The 16,492-nt window shown below is 41.7% G+C and overlaps 1 protein-coding gene across 1 annotated transcript in view; it reads right to left on the bottom strand.

The window, feature by feature from the left end:
- Positions 1 to 1,200: 1,200 nt before the first annotated feature.
- The window catches only part of LOC123516416 (clarin-2-like), a 366,448-nt gene continuing 351,156 nt past the window's right edge, over positions 1,201 to 16,492 (bottom strand). Inside the window, exon 5 of the mRNA XM_045275680.1 lies at positions 1,201 to 1,967. Within this exon, the coding sequence (XP_045131615.1) occupies positions 1,819 to 1,967 (149 nt within the window). The 3' untranslated portion in view covers positions 1,201 to 1,818. The remainder of the gene's footprint in view (positions 1,968 to 16,492) is intronic.

Raw genomic sequence — 16,492 nt, 5'->3', positions numbered from 1 at the left:
CCTTGATGCTGATCTATTATTAGGTGTTGATGTGATAACAAGAACTCCTTTTCACTGGATTGGTAAAACTAACATCATTGTATGGGGAAATACTCCTTATGTCATCAGCCACATTAAGAAACAAAGAGGAAAAGTAGAAAGAGTAAAAGAAATTCCTTCCACCAAAATTCCAGGAGACAACTCAAGAAGGGTAAGCCTAACTAAACCCATTAGGATTGAACCTTACCAGTCACAGTTCATCCCTATTGTAGTGAAAGAGAAACCAGGGGAGACATTACTAATTAATCCTTAACCGCAAATTTGCTATAATAGTTTGCCAATTCTAACTAAAGTAAATAAGAATAACACCATCCACCTACCTTTCATGAATAACACCAAAAGTGTAAAGGAATTCAAACAAGGAACCTTGTTAGCGTCATTTGAACATCTAGGCCCAGAAACAGTAAATAACATCCAACCCCCAGAAAGTGCATCACATTCTAGAAATTCAAAATTATTTCCTAGTTCAGAGTGCAGGGAAAATTATCATACCTGGAGGGAATGAAAATTCACTACAAAATCGTGCCTCTACTGTGGTGGTGGATAACGCACATTAGCTAACCAGTGCCTGAACAGGGAAAAAGACAAAGGAAGATAAGAGGAAGTGGAAATAAACCACAAATTCATACAGTCAAGCCATTTAAAGAAACAATACACACAACCATTATAAAAATACACTCCTGCATGATCCACGCACACTATCTTAACTCATTCAACCCAGGAACTTTCAACATAAAACGGCAGAAACTGTAAAAGGCTAACAACTCTAACACTATTATCATTCCTAAGATCCTCCATCCGCAAAAATTCTCAACATAATCAACAAACAAACACAAGCACAATCACACAAACAAACAAACACACCCAGTACACACACAATCCAGCTACCTACATACATTATATATATATATATATATATATATATATATATATATATATATATATATATATATATATATATATATATATATATATATATATATATATATATATATATATATATATATATATATATATATATATATATATATATATATATATATATATATATATATATATATATATATATATATATATATATATATATATATATATATATATATATATATATATATATATATATATAAATATATATAAATAAGAAGGATGGCCAAGAAAATTTTTGAACCTAACATCACTTAAGAAAGGCATGGAAACTGGTCTTTATAAATGGCTTTACACCAACTCAGCATATACCGAACAAGAAATATGTAATTACATTTGCAACAATTACATTTCCCTTAATAACTGCTAGTGCATTAGGGAAGACTCACAATTTAATAACATAAGAAGCGGCCTGAGCGCAGACAAAACATCACCCCCAAACAAAGTTAGTAAACCAACATACACTAACAAAAACTCACAACAAACGTTCACAACATAACACATCTCACACATACAATCTCTTACAAACATGGAACACACTGATACACTTAACATCTTATAACACAATGAAAAAACATTGGAAGAGCAAAAAGAAAAGAAAAAAAAATAAACACCATCCTCAGTAACATTTACAAGGAAATCAACCCAGATGTCGTAACACTCAATAGCCACGGTTTGAAAGCACACGAAATCATAAAAATCTCTAACTTCACAACCTACCTCATCAACCCCAGGCACAAAATTAACGGTTGCTCAACAATTATTGTTAGAAATAACCTGAAATACAAAATAAAAGATGACTACGATAAAGACACGCTACAAATTATTCGAGAAACAAATACAGGCCCATAGATATTACCACAACCTACATTCCACTTCGCAAACCATACCATCCAATGGCTTAGGCCGCCTCCAGAGCAGGATATGAGAGGGAGCACCACCAGTTTGGAAGATGTCCTGTCCACCCTCGTCTGTCCAACATGCCCCGATGCCTGTGCAATCTTCTGAAGAAGAAAAGACAGTTGTCCTGTACCGTGTGAATGTCATGGAAGTGGCTGTGGTTTTTTTTTTTTTTTTTTTTCTATGCAGGAGGGTCAAGGGCAACAAAATATGGGGAAATAAAGGCCCACTGTGTTGCCAGTTCCCTTAAAAGCCACGAGTTAACCAAAATTCAGGGTCAAATGTCATGACACCTATCTCTTAAGGAAGTCAAGCCATTTAAAGTAACAATACACACAACCAACCAGCTCTAAACCTGACTGATATAGAAACCATTATAAAAATACACTCCTGCATGATTCACGCACACTATCTTAACTCATTCAACCCAGGAACTTTCAACATAAACCGGCAGAAACTGTAAAAGGCTAACAACTCTAACACTATTATCATTCCTAAGATGCAGGGAGTTCCAGAGCTTACCAGTGAAAGGTATGAATGATTGGGAATGTTGGTTAACTCTTGCAATAGAGTTGGACATAATAGGAGTGAGAGGAAGAAGAAAATCTTGTGAGAAAGAGGCTGAAGGCAGTCAGTCAGAGGAGGGGAGTTGATGAGACGAAAAGCTTTTGATTCTACCCTATCTAATAAAACTGTGTGCATGTAATCCCCCCAAACATGCGAACAGTACTCCATACAAGGACGGATAAGGCCTTTATACAGAGTTAGCAATTGGAGGGGCAAGAAAAACAGGCGGAGACGCTGCAGAACGCTAAACTTCATAGAAGCTGTTTTAAAAAGAGATGAGTTTCCAGTTAAGGTTACGAGTAAACGACAGGCCGAGGATATTCAGGGTGGAAGAGGGAGACAGTTGAGTGTCATTAAAGAAGAGGGGACAGTTGTGTGGATGGTTGTGTTGAGTTGATAGATGGAGGAATTGAGATTTTGAGCCATTGAACACTATTAAGTTTTCTCTGCCCTAATCAGACATCTTAGAAATATCAGAAGTCAGGCGTTCTGTGGCGTCCCTGCGTGATATGATGACTTCCTGAAGGGTTGGTCGTCTTTGAAAGGACGTGGAAAGATGTAGGGTGGTATCATCACCGTAAGAGTGGATAGGGTAAGAAGTTTACTTAAGAAGATCATTAATGAATAATAGAAAGAACAGAACCTTGAGGAACACCACTGCTAATAAATTTAGGAGAACAGTGCAGTCTACTACGGCTGCTATAAACGGTCGGAAAGGACACTTGAGATAAAACTGCAGAGGGAAGGATAGAAACCGTAGTAGGGCAGTTTGGAAATCAAAGCTTTGTGCCAAACTTTGTCAAAAGCTTTTTATATGTCTAACGCGACAGCAAAAGTTTAGACAAACAAGAGATTTAAATTATAGGACGGTAGTTTGAGGGATTAGAACGGTCACCCTATTTAGGAACAGGCTGAATGTAGGTAAATTTCCATCAAGAAGGAAAGGCAGAAGTCGATAGGCTAAGTTGATAGAGATTGGTCTGTGCTTCCATGTCAACACCTTGCTAACATGGAAGCACAGTTTTTGAGAACAATAAGGACCCCATTAGATCCATAAGCCTTCCAAAGGTGTATGCTAGCGACGGCATGGAAAACATCATTACAAAGAAGTTTAATTGTAGGCATGAAATAGTCAGAGGGAGGAACAAACCCAGAATCTTTCAAGGTGGAATTGTAACCAAAGGTTTGAGAGAACAGTTCAGCTTTAGAGACAGAAGAGCCATCAGGATGAAATAAAAGAGAGAAAGATGAAGAAGTAAAGTTATTGGCGAAAGTTGGAGTTGGAAAGATTTTGACATTTTCTATTTATGAAAGAGTGTTTAGCAAGTTGAACTGACTTGGCATGATTTTAGGCAGAAATATAGAGTGCATAAGATTCAAGAGATGGAATGCTCAAGTACCTTTTGTGAACAACCTCCCTATCACGTATAGCACAAGACCCAAGGTTTAGAAGGTTAAGGTTGAAATAAAGAATAAGGAATGTACGCCTCCATGCCAGACACTATCACCTGTTATGCGTTCAGCACACAGAAATGAGTCTCTGACATGCAAACAGTAATCATTCCAGGGAAAATCAGCATAATACCTTCTCAGGTCTCCCCCAACTAGCAGATGCAAAACGCCAGAGGCACCTCCGCTTTGAGGGATCCTGAGGAGGAATTGGAGAAGTAGGACAAAATATAGAAATGAGATTGTGGTCGGAGGAGCCCAACGGAGAAGATAGGGTAACAGCATAAGCAGAAGGATTAAAAGTAATGAAAAGATCAAAAATGTTAGGCGTGTCTCCAAGACGGTCAGGAATACGAGTAGGGTGTTGAACCAGTTGCTCTAGGTCATGGAGGATTGCGAAGTTGAAGGCTAGTTCACCAGGATGGTCAATGTAGAAAGAGGAAAGCCAAAGCTGGTGGTGAACATTGAAATCTCCATGGATGGAGATCTCCGCAAAAGGGTAGAGGGACAGAATGTGCTTCACTTTACAAGTTAAATAGTGAAAGAATTTACTATTGTCAGAGGAGTTAGGGGAGAGATGGACAGCACAGATAAATTTAGTTAGAGGGTGACTACAGAGTCGAAGCCAGATGGTGGAAAACTCGGAAAATTCAAGAGCGTGGGCACGAAAGCAAGTTAAATGCAACATCCACCACTGTAGCGAAAATGAGGATAAAGAAAGTAGGAGAGAACAGAGAAGGGGCTGTTGGATCAGAAAGCTGTGTTTCCGTGAGAAAAAGAACATAAGGTTTCGTAGAGGAGAGGTGGTGTTTTACAGATTGAAAATTAGATCTAAGACCGCATATGTTGCAGATGTTAATGAAGAAAAAGTCGATTGAGGTGTCAAGACATTATGGGTCGCCACTGGGAGAGTAGCCCGATCTGAGAACATTTCTGGTCCCCTCCCCAGAAGGGGACTCCGAGGCTGGATTTGGAGTCACCATTTAGAATTTTGAATTTTAAGTGAAGGGTGTGTGTGTGGTAAGAGCATGTAGTTTTATGTGAAGAAGGAGAGTTGCCTTTAGAGAGCAGGCTGTGACTGGCCCCTTGAGTTGTGAGACACAAAAGGAAACGTTCAGCGAGATCACAACTAGCAGCATCCCCTGAATTAGTGCTACTAGACCTTGCCGGAAGTAAATAACCGTTTGGGTAGGTGACTACTACCCCTTACCTTGTTGCTGCGGATAGTGGTGTAGTCAACAGACATGGCTGGAGGAGCCAACTTCGCTGCCTTTATTTCTGCCTCTTTGTCTGGCCTCCTGTTCCCACCTTCTCCTTTGCCTTTGTGTGCGTGAGCAATGACTGGCTGTGACTGAGGGAGTGCGTGCTCGTGTCTATACTGGACTGGTGTACTAACAGGTGTGTGTTAGTAGTAATAAACCCAGCAATTTGACCCTGTGCCTGTCCTTAACCACCATGAGCCTGTCTTTCTGTCTGTCTGCGTCTGCCTGACCTATGAATACCTGTCTCTTCACTTCGCTCTGACAACGGCCACCGAATTCTGCCCTTGCCTTCCACTGGTATCCCCACTATGCTGTAAAGGCAGAGGAATGGCACTGGTAAGCAGCAGGTAAAGGAGGGGGTATTATGGAATTATATATATATATATATATATATATATATATATATATATATATATATATATATATATATATATATATATATATATATATATATATATATATATATATATATATATATATATATATATATATATATATATATATATATATATATATATATATATATATATATATATATATATATATATATATTGTTACGGCCCGCCCGTAACATACTCCACTACCATCACCTCCTCCGCTTGTTACCTCGTTCGCCACCTCTCCACCTCCCCTTCCACGCCACCGTCTCATAACCCTTCCACGCCGCCGTCTCATGAACCCTCCACATCACCGTCTCATGAAGCCCCGCTACTGTCCCGAAGTTGGATTCACGCGGCCCCATTCGACTCCAGCGGAAGTGTTAAAACAAGCTCGACTTTCTGGAAAGTCAGTCGAGGTCCAGGCCTCAACCAGTAAACACAACGCCTCTTGGGACTACCGTGGGATCAACCATCACCCAGCACTTCACCACTGCGACACCGCATAAGTATCACTTCCCCTCGTCAGTTTTTTCCACATTGCCTCCATATAGGATTAGTATTATTGTTAGGTATTAAGTTGGGTTCTTTATTGTTGTATTTATTTCTGTGTTATATGTATATGTGTATGTCAGTTTCATATGTTTCATGTTATATCTATGTGTATGTCAGTTTCATTATGGGTTATTAAAATAGCTTTTTAAAGTGCCCCCTTTGCATTTCCTCACCAGTTGAACCTGCAGTTTTTTTTTTTTTTTTATTGTTATTGTTCACCGGCTCCCCGATGCCAATCTTACCCGTTTAACCGGTGAACGTAACAATTGGCGACCGTGACAGGACCATTATAACCCTTGTTCAGTGTTCCATTTTTCCAGTGACTTTTTTCTGTGATTACATTATTTTTTGTGTTTCTGTGGTGTTGTGACTTTGATGTGTTTTTTTCTGTGACTTACTCTGCGTGTGGTTTAAATTTACCTTTGTGCGATCAAGTGGCTCCTTTTGAGTTAAAAGTGCTTCGTGACTTTCATTGGTATCGCATAGCAGTGGTAGAGCAGGAAACCAGGTAGAAAGGCGTGTTCACCGATAGCACTTATCTCTATTTTTGCACATAGGCAGGTGTGTAATAAGTGTTATCCAAGTGTTGGGATCATCATATGTTCATGCGAACCCTCAATCCCCTCACTTCGCGGATCATTTTTCTCGCTAGTTAGAATCGGCCATTTTAACTAGTCTCTCAGACTAATCCGCCTCCTTATCAATAACAAGTCTCAGTACAATTCGCTCCTCACTCTCAAGTCTCGTAACTAGAGTAATCCGGATCCCTTTTAATGCCGTAATTCTCTAGTTTACCCCCTCATTAGTGATTGTACTCATAAGTGTTTACTTAAGTATAATCTAGGTAATTTCCAAGGTTGCCTTTATTATCACTCTGCCAAGTTTCTCACTTAAGTAATTCGCTTATCAATGCAACTACAGGCAGAAAAAGAAGATAAAGAGAGAGAATTTCAGTTACAACTTAAAAGGCAGGAGAAAGAGTCAGAAATTCAGGAGTTAGCCCTACGAAATGACGCTAAGTTTAGAGGGGAAGAAATAGATATAAAGAAAAAGTTAGCAAGCTTTAATCCCGCTACAGCTGCTCCGCTAGTTCCCCCTTTTGATGAATCTGATGTTGACGGGTCATTTCGTGCTTTTGAGAGCATGGCTAATAGGAATAAATGGCCCAAGGATCAGTGGGTGTCTCTCCTTATCCCTAAGCTAGTAGGAAAAGCTTATAGGGTATACAACGGCCTTAGTGATGAGGTAGAATATGAAGAGATCAAAGGTAACATTCTAGACGCTTACTCTATCACTTCTGACGGATACAGACAACAGTATATGAAACCAGAGTCTCACACCTATGTTGAATTTGCTAAGAAACTAAGACAATTTAAGAAATGGTTAGCCGCCCTTAACATTACCACCTTTTCGGAGTTGCTCACTCTAATGGTCCTGGAAGAATGGAAGAACAAGTTACCCTTTAATATTCTGAGGCATGTGGAAGAACGGGGAGAGAGTGATCTTATGTCTGCCGCTAAAGTGGCTGATGCGTTTGCTTTGTTGATGGGATCCCTAGGTTATAGAGGTCGTGGTTCACTATCTAATGTTAGGTCCTCCTTTGGGGAAGGTTTTGGGGCGCGGTGGTAAGCCGACCGGATTCTCGCCAAATGCATATAATTCCCCTGGTGTACATACTGTAAGAAACCAGGACACACGATCCAAAATGTAGACACCCAAATTGCAAGGCCTCTCAACGTCAACTTTCTTTTGTGGCCCTAAACCTAACACATTTGAGAACAAGAAACCAGTGGCCCTAGCTAACCCTGTCAACTCTCCTCTAGAACTTTATGACTCGTACATGTATCAAGGTAAAGTGTCCCTGACTGATGGTAAAGACAAGGCAATAAATGTCAAGGTTCTGCGTGATACAGGTGCTGCCCAATCCATCTTAAGGGAAGATGTCATCCCTAACATCAAACAGGCTTTCACTGGGAGAAGGTGATCCTTACAGGTCTCGAATCACAGCTTTCCTATCCCTTGGCTAATATTAGCTTACAGTGCCCGTTCATTTCAGGAGAGGTTGTGGTAGCCATTAAACCTGGTGAACTGCCAGTACCGGGGTACAATTTCACTTCACGACCAATTAACTGACGTCACTCGGTAGTCAACGAGAAGCCCCGGCTACCAGTCCCACGTCAGTTCACTGCTAGTCCCCACGCAGTTCCACCACTCGCTCACCGCTCTCCACTTCGTTTTTTCACCGGCGTACTCCACACGGAGTTTAGCCTGGTAAGCTTTCACACTACGGCAAGTGTTAGTTTAGTGAAAGATACATATATGTTCTGCAGACATATATTGTAAGCCTTGTGTGACTCTGTACCGTTTCTTTCGGGCAGACTGATGTCGGACCAGCGGGACAAGGCTCACGAAACGCCAAGGCGTTCATCCTCGTCTTCCTCAGATAGAAAGAGACCTACCAAGGATTCCGTGGATATTCCTGCAAAGAAAAGGAAGTCTCCCCTGGTCGAGAGAGTCGAGGAAGGTTGTATTCAGCCACGGCCTGACCGTAGTTCACCGCCGCCAGTGGCGGGTCCCAGCCACGCCAACACAGCAGCTGAGTGTTCGTCCGGAGGTGACGACTTTAACCGACTGACCGCCTTGTTAAGTGACCTAATTGGAAAACTAGACAAGGAGCCAACGCAGGCTGATGTGTTGCAGGAAAGCCGTGCAAACTTTAGTGCCTTTCATAACATTTCCTCTTCTGAGGATGAAGCCACTGAAATTTCGGAATGCCTGCCTGATCCATTGGATGAACTAGACACGTTCAACTCCTTGCCACCTTCCCGTGACACGGACGAAGCAGATTTCTGATTACAAAAGTAATAGTCCCCATCGCTCGCTACATTAGCGATATCGGGGACAAAAAAGGCAAGACCTTAAATTCCTACCTAGATGGACTAAATAACAGCCTTAGGCTACTTTCGTCAGCTGTTAATTATATAAATCAGCTGAGAAAAGAAGTGGTAAGGATCCACGTTCACGACTCGGCCTTGGTAGACCTTTGCAAATGGGAGTGCGAGGTAGGAAAAGATGACCTCTTTCCGTTTGATGTGACGAAGAAATGTGAGGAGATACACAAGACAAGGAAATTAGGAAGGCCCTCTTTCCATCCTTACAAGTCCTCTGGAAGGAGGTTTGCTCCAAACAAGCAAACAACGAGACGGCACTATCAAGTTCCCACTCATTCTCGACCACGTTACCAGACGAGGCCTTTTTTAGGGCAGAGACATCCCCAGGGGAAGGGGATGCACTTACAAAAACCTCCCCAGTAAGCCTCTCCAGGGTGAGTAATGTTTTACCTCCTCTGGTTAATACCCCTGATAATTTTGTGGCGGGGAAAATCTTTGGTGCCAGATCACTATGGGGGTCTCTAACAAAGGACATTTGGATCAAGGATGTGGTACATGGAAATATACTTGAGTTTGTCAGCTTACCCAGACAAATTAAACCCCCAATCCTCTCAGCTTATCCGTAGCTGATAGCCATGTTCTGGACAATGCTTTGTCCTTGTACCTTAAACAGAAAATAATCGAAAGATGCGAGGCAGAGAATCATGGGTTCTTTTCTAACGTATTCCCTACGATCAAAAGAGATGGCACTGCTAGAGTCATCCTAAATTTAAGGGAACTTAATGATCATATTAACCATGTACATTTTAAATTAGACACTCTGAAAGATGTGATACAATTAATTCAACCAAAATGTTTTTCATTACCATGGATCTGAAGGACGCATATTTTTCTGTTTATGTTAAGCCACAGGATAGGAAATGGCTACAATTTATGTGGAAGAATCAAGTGTTTCGCTTCACATGCCTTCCACAAGGTTTGACATCAGCCCTCGGATTTTCACTAAATTACTAAAGCCTGCCCTCTCTCATCTTAGAAAACTTGGTATCATTGTGTCTTGCTATCTAGATGACTGTATTTTCATTGCTGCGTCAGCAGAGGAAGTTAGGACTAATGCACTCTATGCCTTACGCCTATTTGACTCTTTAGGGCTTACTATAAATGTTCAGAAATCTGTTTTGCAACCTACACAGGATATTAAATATCTTGGGGTTGTGCTAAATTCTGCTGACATGACTGTCGCCTTGCCTCCCGTTAGGAAAGAACGCATTAAGGCACAAGGCAGGCTCCTACTAAAGAAAGAGGTCACCTTGCTTCATTTGTCCTCCTTCATTGGTCTGACTGTAGCTTCGGATCCAGCTGTAGAGTTGGCTCCACTGCGATACAAATATCTTGAGATAATTCGGAACAGAGAACTTACCAGGACACATGGTAATTATAATTCAAAAATTACTTTGGATGACCATGCTAGGAACTAATCTATTGGTGGATTCACAATGTAGATTCTCAGGTAAAATCACTAAGATCTTCTTCCCCCCAACTAGTTATGTTCTCAGATGCCTGCCTGACAGGTTGGGGTGCAGTAGTAGGAGATGCTAAGACGGGGCCACTGGGCTCATGAGGAATTGGATCATATCAACTGCTTGGAATTAAAAGCCATTCTTTTAGGCCTAAGATCCCTTTGTAAGGATACCAAAGAAACTCACATCCGCCTTCGCTCTGACAATTCCACTACAGTCGCCTGTATAGAACGTTGCGGTAGCACTAAGCCTAACCTTAATACATTAATAGAACAAATTTTTGAATGGGCTGAGTCAAGGGGAATTACCTTATCGGCACAGCATATTGAGGGCCTACAAAATGTGGAAGCAGACAAGGAATCCAGAGTCAAAAACCTAGATGCCGAGTGGATGCTACGGCCCCATATTTTCAAGAGACTTTGTCAGCTTTATTTTACACCTGAGGTTGATCTTTTTGCTACTCGCATCAATGCACAAGTGTCTGCCTACGTTTCATGGAAACCAGACCCATCTGCCACACATATTAATGCCTTTACATTGAACTGGACCAATAAAAAAGTGTATGCTTTCCCACCTTTCAGTATGATCTCCAGAGCCCTAAAGAAATTGCAAGAAGAGGAGGCAACAGTACTGATGGTTTTACCACTGTGGCCAACCCAGTTTTGGTTCCCCAAAGCTCTTCAGTTATTGGTGACCGATCCCGTTCTCCTTCCTCGGAATTCCCTAGTTCTACCACAAAATCCAACTCTAACCCATCCACAGGCACAAAGGTTGGTGTTGACAGCAATGATGCTATCAGGGAATCATTCGAAAATCGAGGCCTTTCGACAGAGGTTGCCCAATTTTTACTTAAATCATGGAGAGAGAGCACTAAAAGACAGTATGGGCCACATATCAAAAACTGGTTGTGTTTTTGCATCTACAGGAAAATTAATCCCTTTCACCCACCTTTGAATGAATTTCTAGAGTACTTATTATCAGAATCTAAGAAGGAGGGACGAAGCTACAGTACCATGAACACCATACGGTCGGCTATATCTGCCATAGCTAATATAAGCGAGCATCCTGCTGGACAGCATCCCTTAGTCTCCAGATTTATGAAGGCAATTTTCAGGACAGACCATCTTTTCCTAGATGTCATACAACCTGGGATCCACAATTAGTTCTGAATTACTTAATGAGTCTAGGACTAGATAATGAATTACCACTCATTCAGCTTTCAGGGAAAGTAACAGTTCTCATGCTATTATTATCTGGTCAACGCGGTCAAACTCTGCACTTACTAGACACTAGAAACATGACTGTGTCAGAATCAAGAGTTACTTTCAGGATAGGTGATCCACTTAAAACCTCAAGACCAGGTGCCCATATGTCTGAATTGATATTTGATGCCTATCCCTCAGACAAAAAATTGTGTGTTGTCACCTCTATTGTAAACTATCTCGATAGGACAAAATACATTCGGGGCACAATCACTAGATTTTTTCTGACTACAAAACCTCCAATAAAATTAGCTTCGAGGGACACTTTACGCCGTTGGACGAAAAGTATTATGGAAGCTGCTGGTATTAATCTCAACATCTTTTCCCCTCATTCTACTAGGTCAGCTTCGACCAGTAAAGCAGCACTAAAGCTACCTTTGTCAACAATTCTATCGACCATTGGATGGACCAAGGAATCAACTTTTACCAAGTACTACAAGAAGCCAATAATTAAAGATGGTCACTTTGCCAGGGCAATCTTACCATAAGTTGTGTATATGTCCTAACAATAGGCATAGGTTTCGTTTTCATCTATGTATGTTTCTTTGGATTTTGGTATTATATACCTCTTTGTATGTATTACATGCAAAAGTATACCATTGTTCTTGGATTGGGTTACATTATATGTTAACTAAATACAGTGTGGTGTTTCGTTTTTATCCTACGCACTATCTCATCAAGCATCTGTGAGGTGTATGAAAATCTTGGTAGGTTTGAGGAAAGTCTCTAAAGTTCTCGTTGACTACCGAGTGACGTCAGTTAATTGGTCGTGAAGTGAAATTGTAAGATTAAACGAGTACTTACCAAGTATGAAGTTTGATCGCAATTTCACGAACAATTAACTGCGTCACTGAGGTATTAAACGCCCTCCCAACCCAAACCCAGACACTCATGGAACTTGGCTCGAATAAGCTTCGTAGTGTATGTAACCTGCTTCCTCAAACCTACTCTCTAAAGGACTGACGTGGGACTGGTAGCCGGGGCTTCTCGTTTAATACCTCAGTGACGCAGTTAATTGTTCGTGAAATTGCTCATCAAACTTCATACTTGGTAAGTACTCGTTTAATCTTACAAAGGATATGTCTAAATTGCCTTGTTTTTATTATCAGGAAGGAGTCCTGATGCGTGCCTACAGACCTCCTGAACTGAAACAACTAGACACCTGGTCAGAAACACATCAAGTTGTCATCCCTTGTCTGTAAGACCAGCCATTATAGAACTAGCTCATGATGGATTGTCAGGTCATCTAGGCATCCAAAAACCTACAAGAAGGCTCTTCAACATTTTTTTGGCCAGGAATGAAAAAGGATGTGTCACACTATGTAAAACATGTCACATATGTCAAATTGTGGGTAAGCCTAACGAACGCCTTGTGCCAGCTCCTCTGACGCCTATTCCAGTTCAGACGGAGCCCTTCGAAAAGATCGTTCTAGACTGCGTAGGGCCCTTACCCAAAACCAAACGAGGGAATCAGTATTTGTTAACCCTCATGGATCCCACTACCAGGTACCCTGAAGCATTCCTCTTAAGAACATCACATCAAAGACCATTGTAAAACATCTAATACATTTTTCACCTCGGTAGGAATTCCAAAACAAATTCAGTCTGACAAGGGTAGCAATTTCACTAGCAATTTTTTCCAACAGATAGTGAATGAGCTAAACATCGACCATGTAACCTCCTCGGCTTACCACCCCAATCCCAAGGCTGTCTGGAGCGGTTTCACCAAACATTAAAATCCATGATGAAGAAGTATTGCTTGGAGCATCAAGGAGACTGGGATGAAAGTATCTCTTTCCTTCTCTTCGCTTTAAGAGAATCTCCTCAAGATTCTTTAGGTTACTCCCTTTTGAATTACTCTATGGTAGACAGATCAGGGGGCCTCTCAAAATATTAAAGGATCAATGGTTTACTCAAAATACTCCTTCAAGCCCCAGTGTGTCTGACTACATCAGTAACCTTAAGAATAAAATCAGTGAAGTCAGATCTTTTGCTAAATCAAACTTCCTCAAATCTCAAACTAAAATGCAACAGAATTCTCTTCCCAAATCTGTCATGAGAAGTTTCAAACCAGGAGACAAGGTTTTACTTTTCTCCCACTCCAGGCAATGCTCTTCACAGTAAGTTCATGGGACCTTATGTTGTGGCTCAAAAACTAAGTCCATCAAATTATGTGGTCCACACTCCTGACCGTCGTAAGGATTCCCAACTAGTTCATATCAACCTAATGAAACCTTACCACTCCAGAGAACCAGAGGACGACTTGTCTCGCACTGTACCTGTATGTCTGGTAGGGAAGGAGTCTGGTCCTGTGCCCCCCGAGGAAGAGTCCGACATCGAATTCCTCTTCTTAAAAGAGACTTGATGAAAAAAAGAGGTAGACTATCTGCTCTGTCATCAGAACCTAGTATATCCCCCTGGGCTTCTCCCTGCCTGTTAACATCTAAGCCAGATGGTAGTAGTCGATTTTGCACCGACTAATGGAAATTAAATACAGTGACGGTGCCAGACTCCTACCCATTGCCCTTGATAGAGGACCTTATAGATAGCATAGGAGTAGCCAAATTTGTAACCACCATAGATTTACTTAAGGGTTACTACCAGATTCCCCTCTTGGACGAGGCCCGAATAATATCCGCCTTCATCACCCCTTTTCGGACTATACCAATACACAGTGATGCCCTTTGGCTTATCTAATGCTCCCGCCACCTTCCAGAGGGCTATAAATTACACCACCCATGACTTGGAGGGAACATCCGCCTATCTGGACGACCTGGTAGTGACTTTGAACGACTGGGTGACACATCTGACCCGTCTTCGGAGGCTGATGGGTCGGTTGCAGGAAGCCGGGCTTACAATCAACCTGGCCAAGTCCACCTTCGGGAAGTCTACGGTGGTCTACCTGGGACATGTGGTGGGGAACGGCAAGGTTCGCCCCAAGGGAGCCAAAGTGGAGGCCATCCTTGGCTTCCCTGTCCCTACCACCAGGAAAGCTCTCATGAGGTTCTTGGGGATGGCTGGTTTCTACAGACTATTCTGTACGAAATTCTCTACCCTAGCCGCCCCCCTGACGAACCTTATCAGCACTTCCGTCCCCTTCCACTGGACCCTGACCTGTGACCAAGCCATCCAACATCTCAAAGCGTTCCTCTCCTCAGAGCCAGATCACTCCCGCCCCTTCCATCTACAAGTGGACGTGAGTGGAGTTGGAGTGGGTGCTGTCCTCCTTCAAGCAGACCCCACAAGCGGCATCCTCCATCCCATCGCCTATCACTCCACCAAGCTGAAGAAGCACCAACTCAACTACTCCACCATCGAGAAGGAGGCTCTGGCACTCGTCTTGGCGCTCCAACGTTTTGAGTGCTACCTTCATCCTGGTCCTCAAACTACGAAGGTCTTCACCGATCACAACCCTCTGGCCTTCCTTCACGCCATGAAGAACCGAAACCAACGCATTCTTAGGTGGGCCTTGTTAACTCAACCCTTCAACTTGAAGTCCACCATATCAAGGGGTGGACAACATCATCGCCGACGCCTTATCAAGATCTCCCGTCTCACCTCCTTCATGAGCCCATTACGGAGGTCTTAGGGGAGAGGAAATGTTACGGCCCGCCCGTAACATACTCCACTACCATCACCTCCTCCGCTTGTTACCTCGTTCGCCACCTCTCCACCTCCCCTTCCACGCCACCGTCTCATGAACCTTCCACGCCGCCGTCTCATGAACCCTCCACGTCACCGTCTCATGAAGCCCCGCTACTGTCCCGAAGTTGGATTCACGCGGCCCCATTCGACTCCAGCGGAAGTGTTAAAACAAGCTCGGCTTTCTGGAAAGTCAGTCGAGGTCCAGGCCTCAACCAGTGATTACAACGCCTCTTGGACTACTGTGGGATCAACCATCATCCAGCACTTCACCACTGCGACATCGCATAAGTATCACTTCCCCTCGTCCGTTTTTTCCACATTGTCTCCATATAGGATTAGTATTATTGTTAGGTATTAAGTTGGGTTCTTTATTGTTGTATTTATTTCTGTGTTATATGTATATGTGTATGTCAGTTTCATGTTTCATGTTATATCTATGTGTATGTCAGTTTCATTATGGGGTTATTAAAATAGCTTTTTAAAGTGCCCCCCTTTGCATTTTCTCACCAGTTGAACCTGCAGTTTTTTTTTTTTCTTATTGTTATTGTTCACCGGCTCCCCGATGCCAATCTTACCCGTTTAACCGGTGAATGTAACAATATATATATATATATATATATATATATATATATATATATATATATATATATATATATATATATATATATATATATTAAAGATCCTTCAGGAACAGCAACAGCTACAAACACTGTTATTCCAATAAAAGATAACAATTCATGTATAATATATATAAGCTTTCTTGGCCAATAATGAACGACCTAAACAGTGGATTTGATTCATTTCTCATCAGATATTGTGAGAGTCATACAGACAAAGTCTAGAATGACAAGATATTCCATTATGTGAGTAGGAACAAGTATAGGCTTCTTGACATAAATTTTTAATCCTAGTAAGCCAAAGAATTGCATCGCATATTTCGCTTTGTGTAAAAGTTCCTCTTGTGTGAAGCAAAAAAAAAAAAAAAATGTAATCATCAATATAGCAATAATTAGCTTGCTTAATTAACTTATATTTGTTAAAATCAGCTTTAGCAGCATAGTAAAAAGTCTAGAGGCAAATGACAGACCCCGAGAAAGTAAA

Source organism: Portunus trituberculatus, chromosome 41, assembly GCF_017591435.1.
Source record: "Portunus trituberculatus isolate SZX2019 chromosome 41, ASM1759143v1, whole genome shotgun sequence".
NCBI classification, from domain to species: domain Eukaryota; kingdom Metazoa; phylum Arthropoda; class Malacostraca; order Decapoda; family Portunidae; genus Portunus; species Portunus trituberculatus.
The sequence above is the reverse complement of the archived record's forward strand: the minus strand, read 5'-3'. Positions and strand labels throughout refer to the sequence as shown.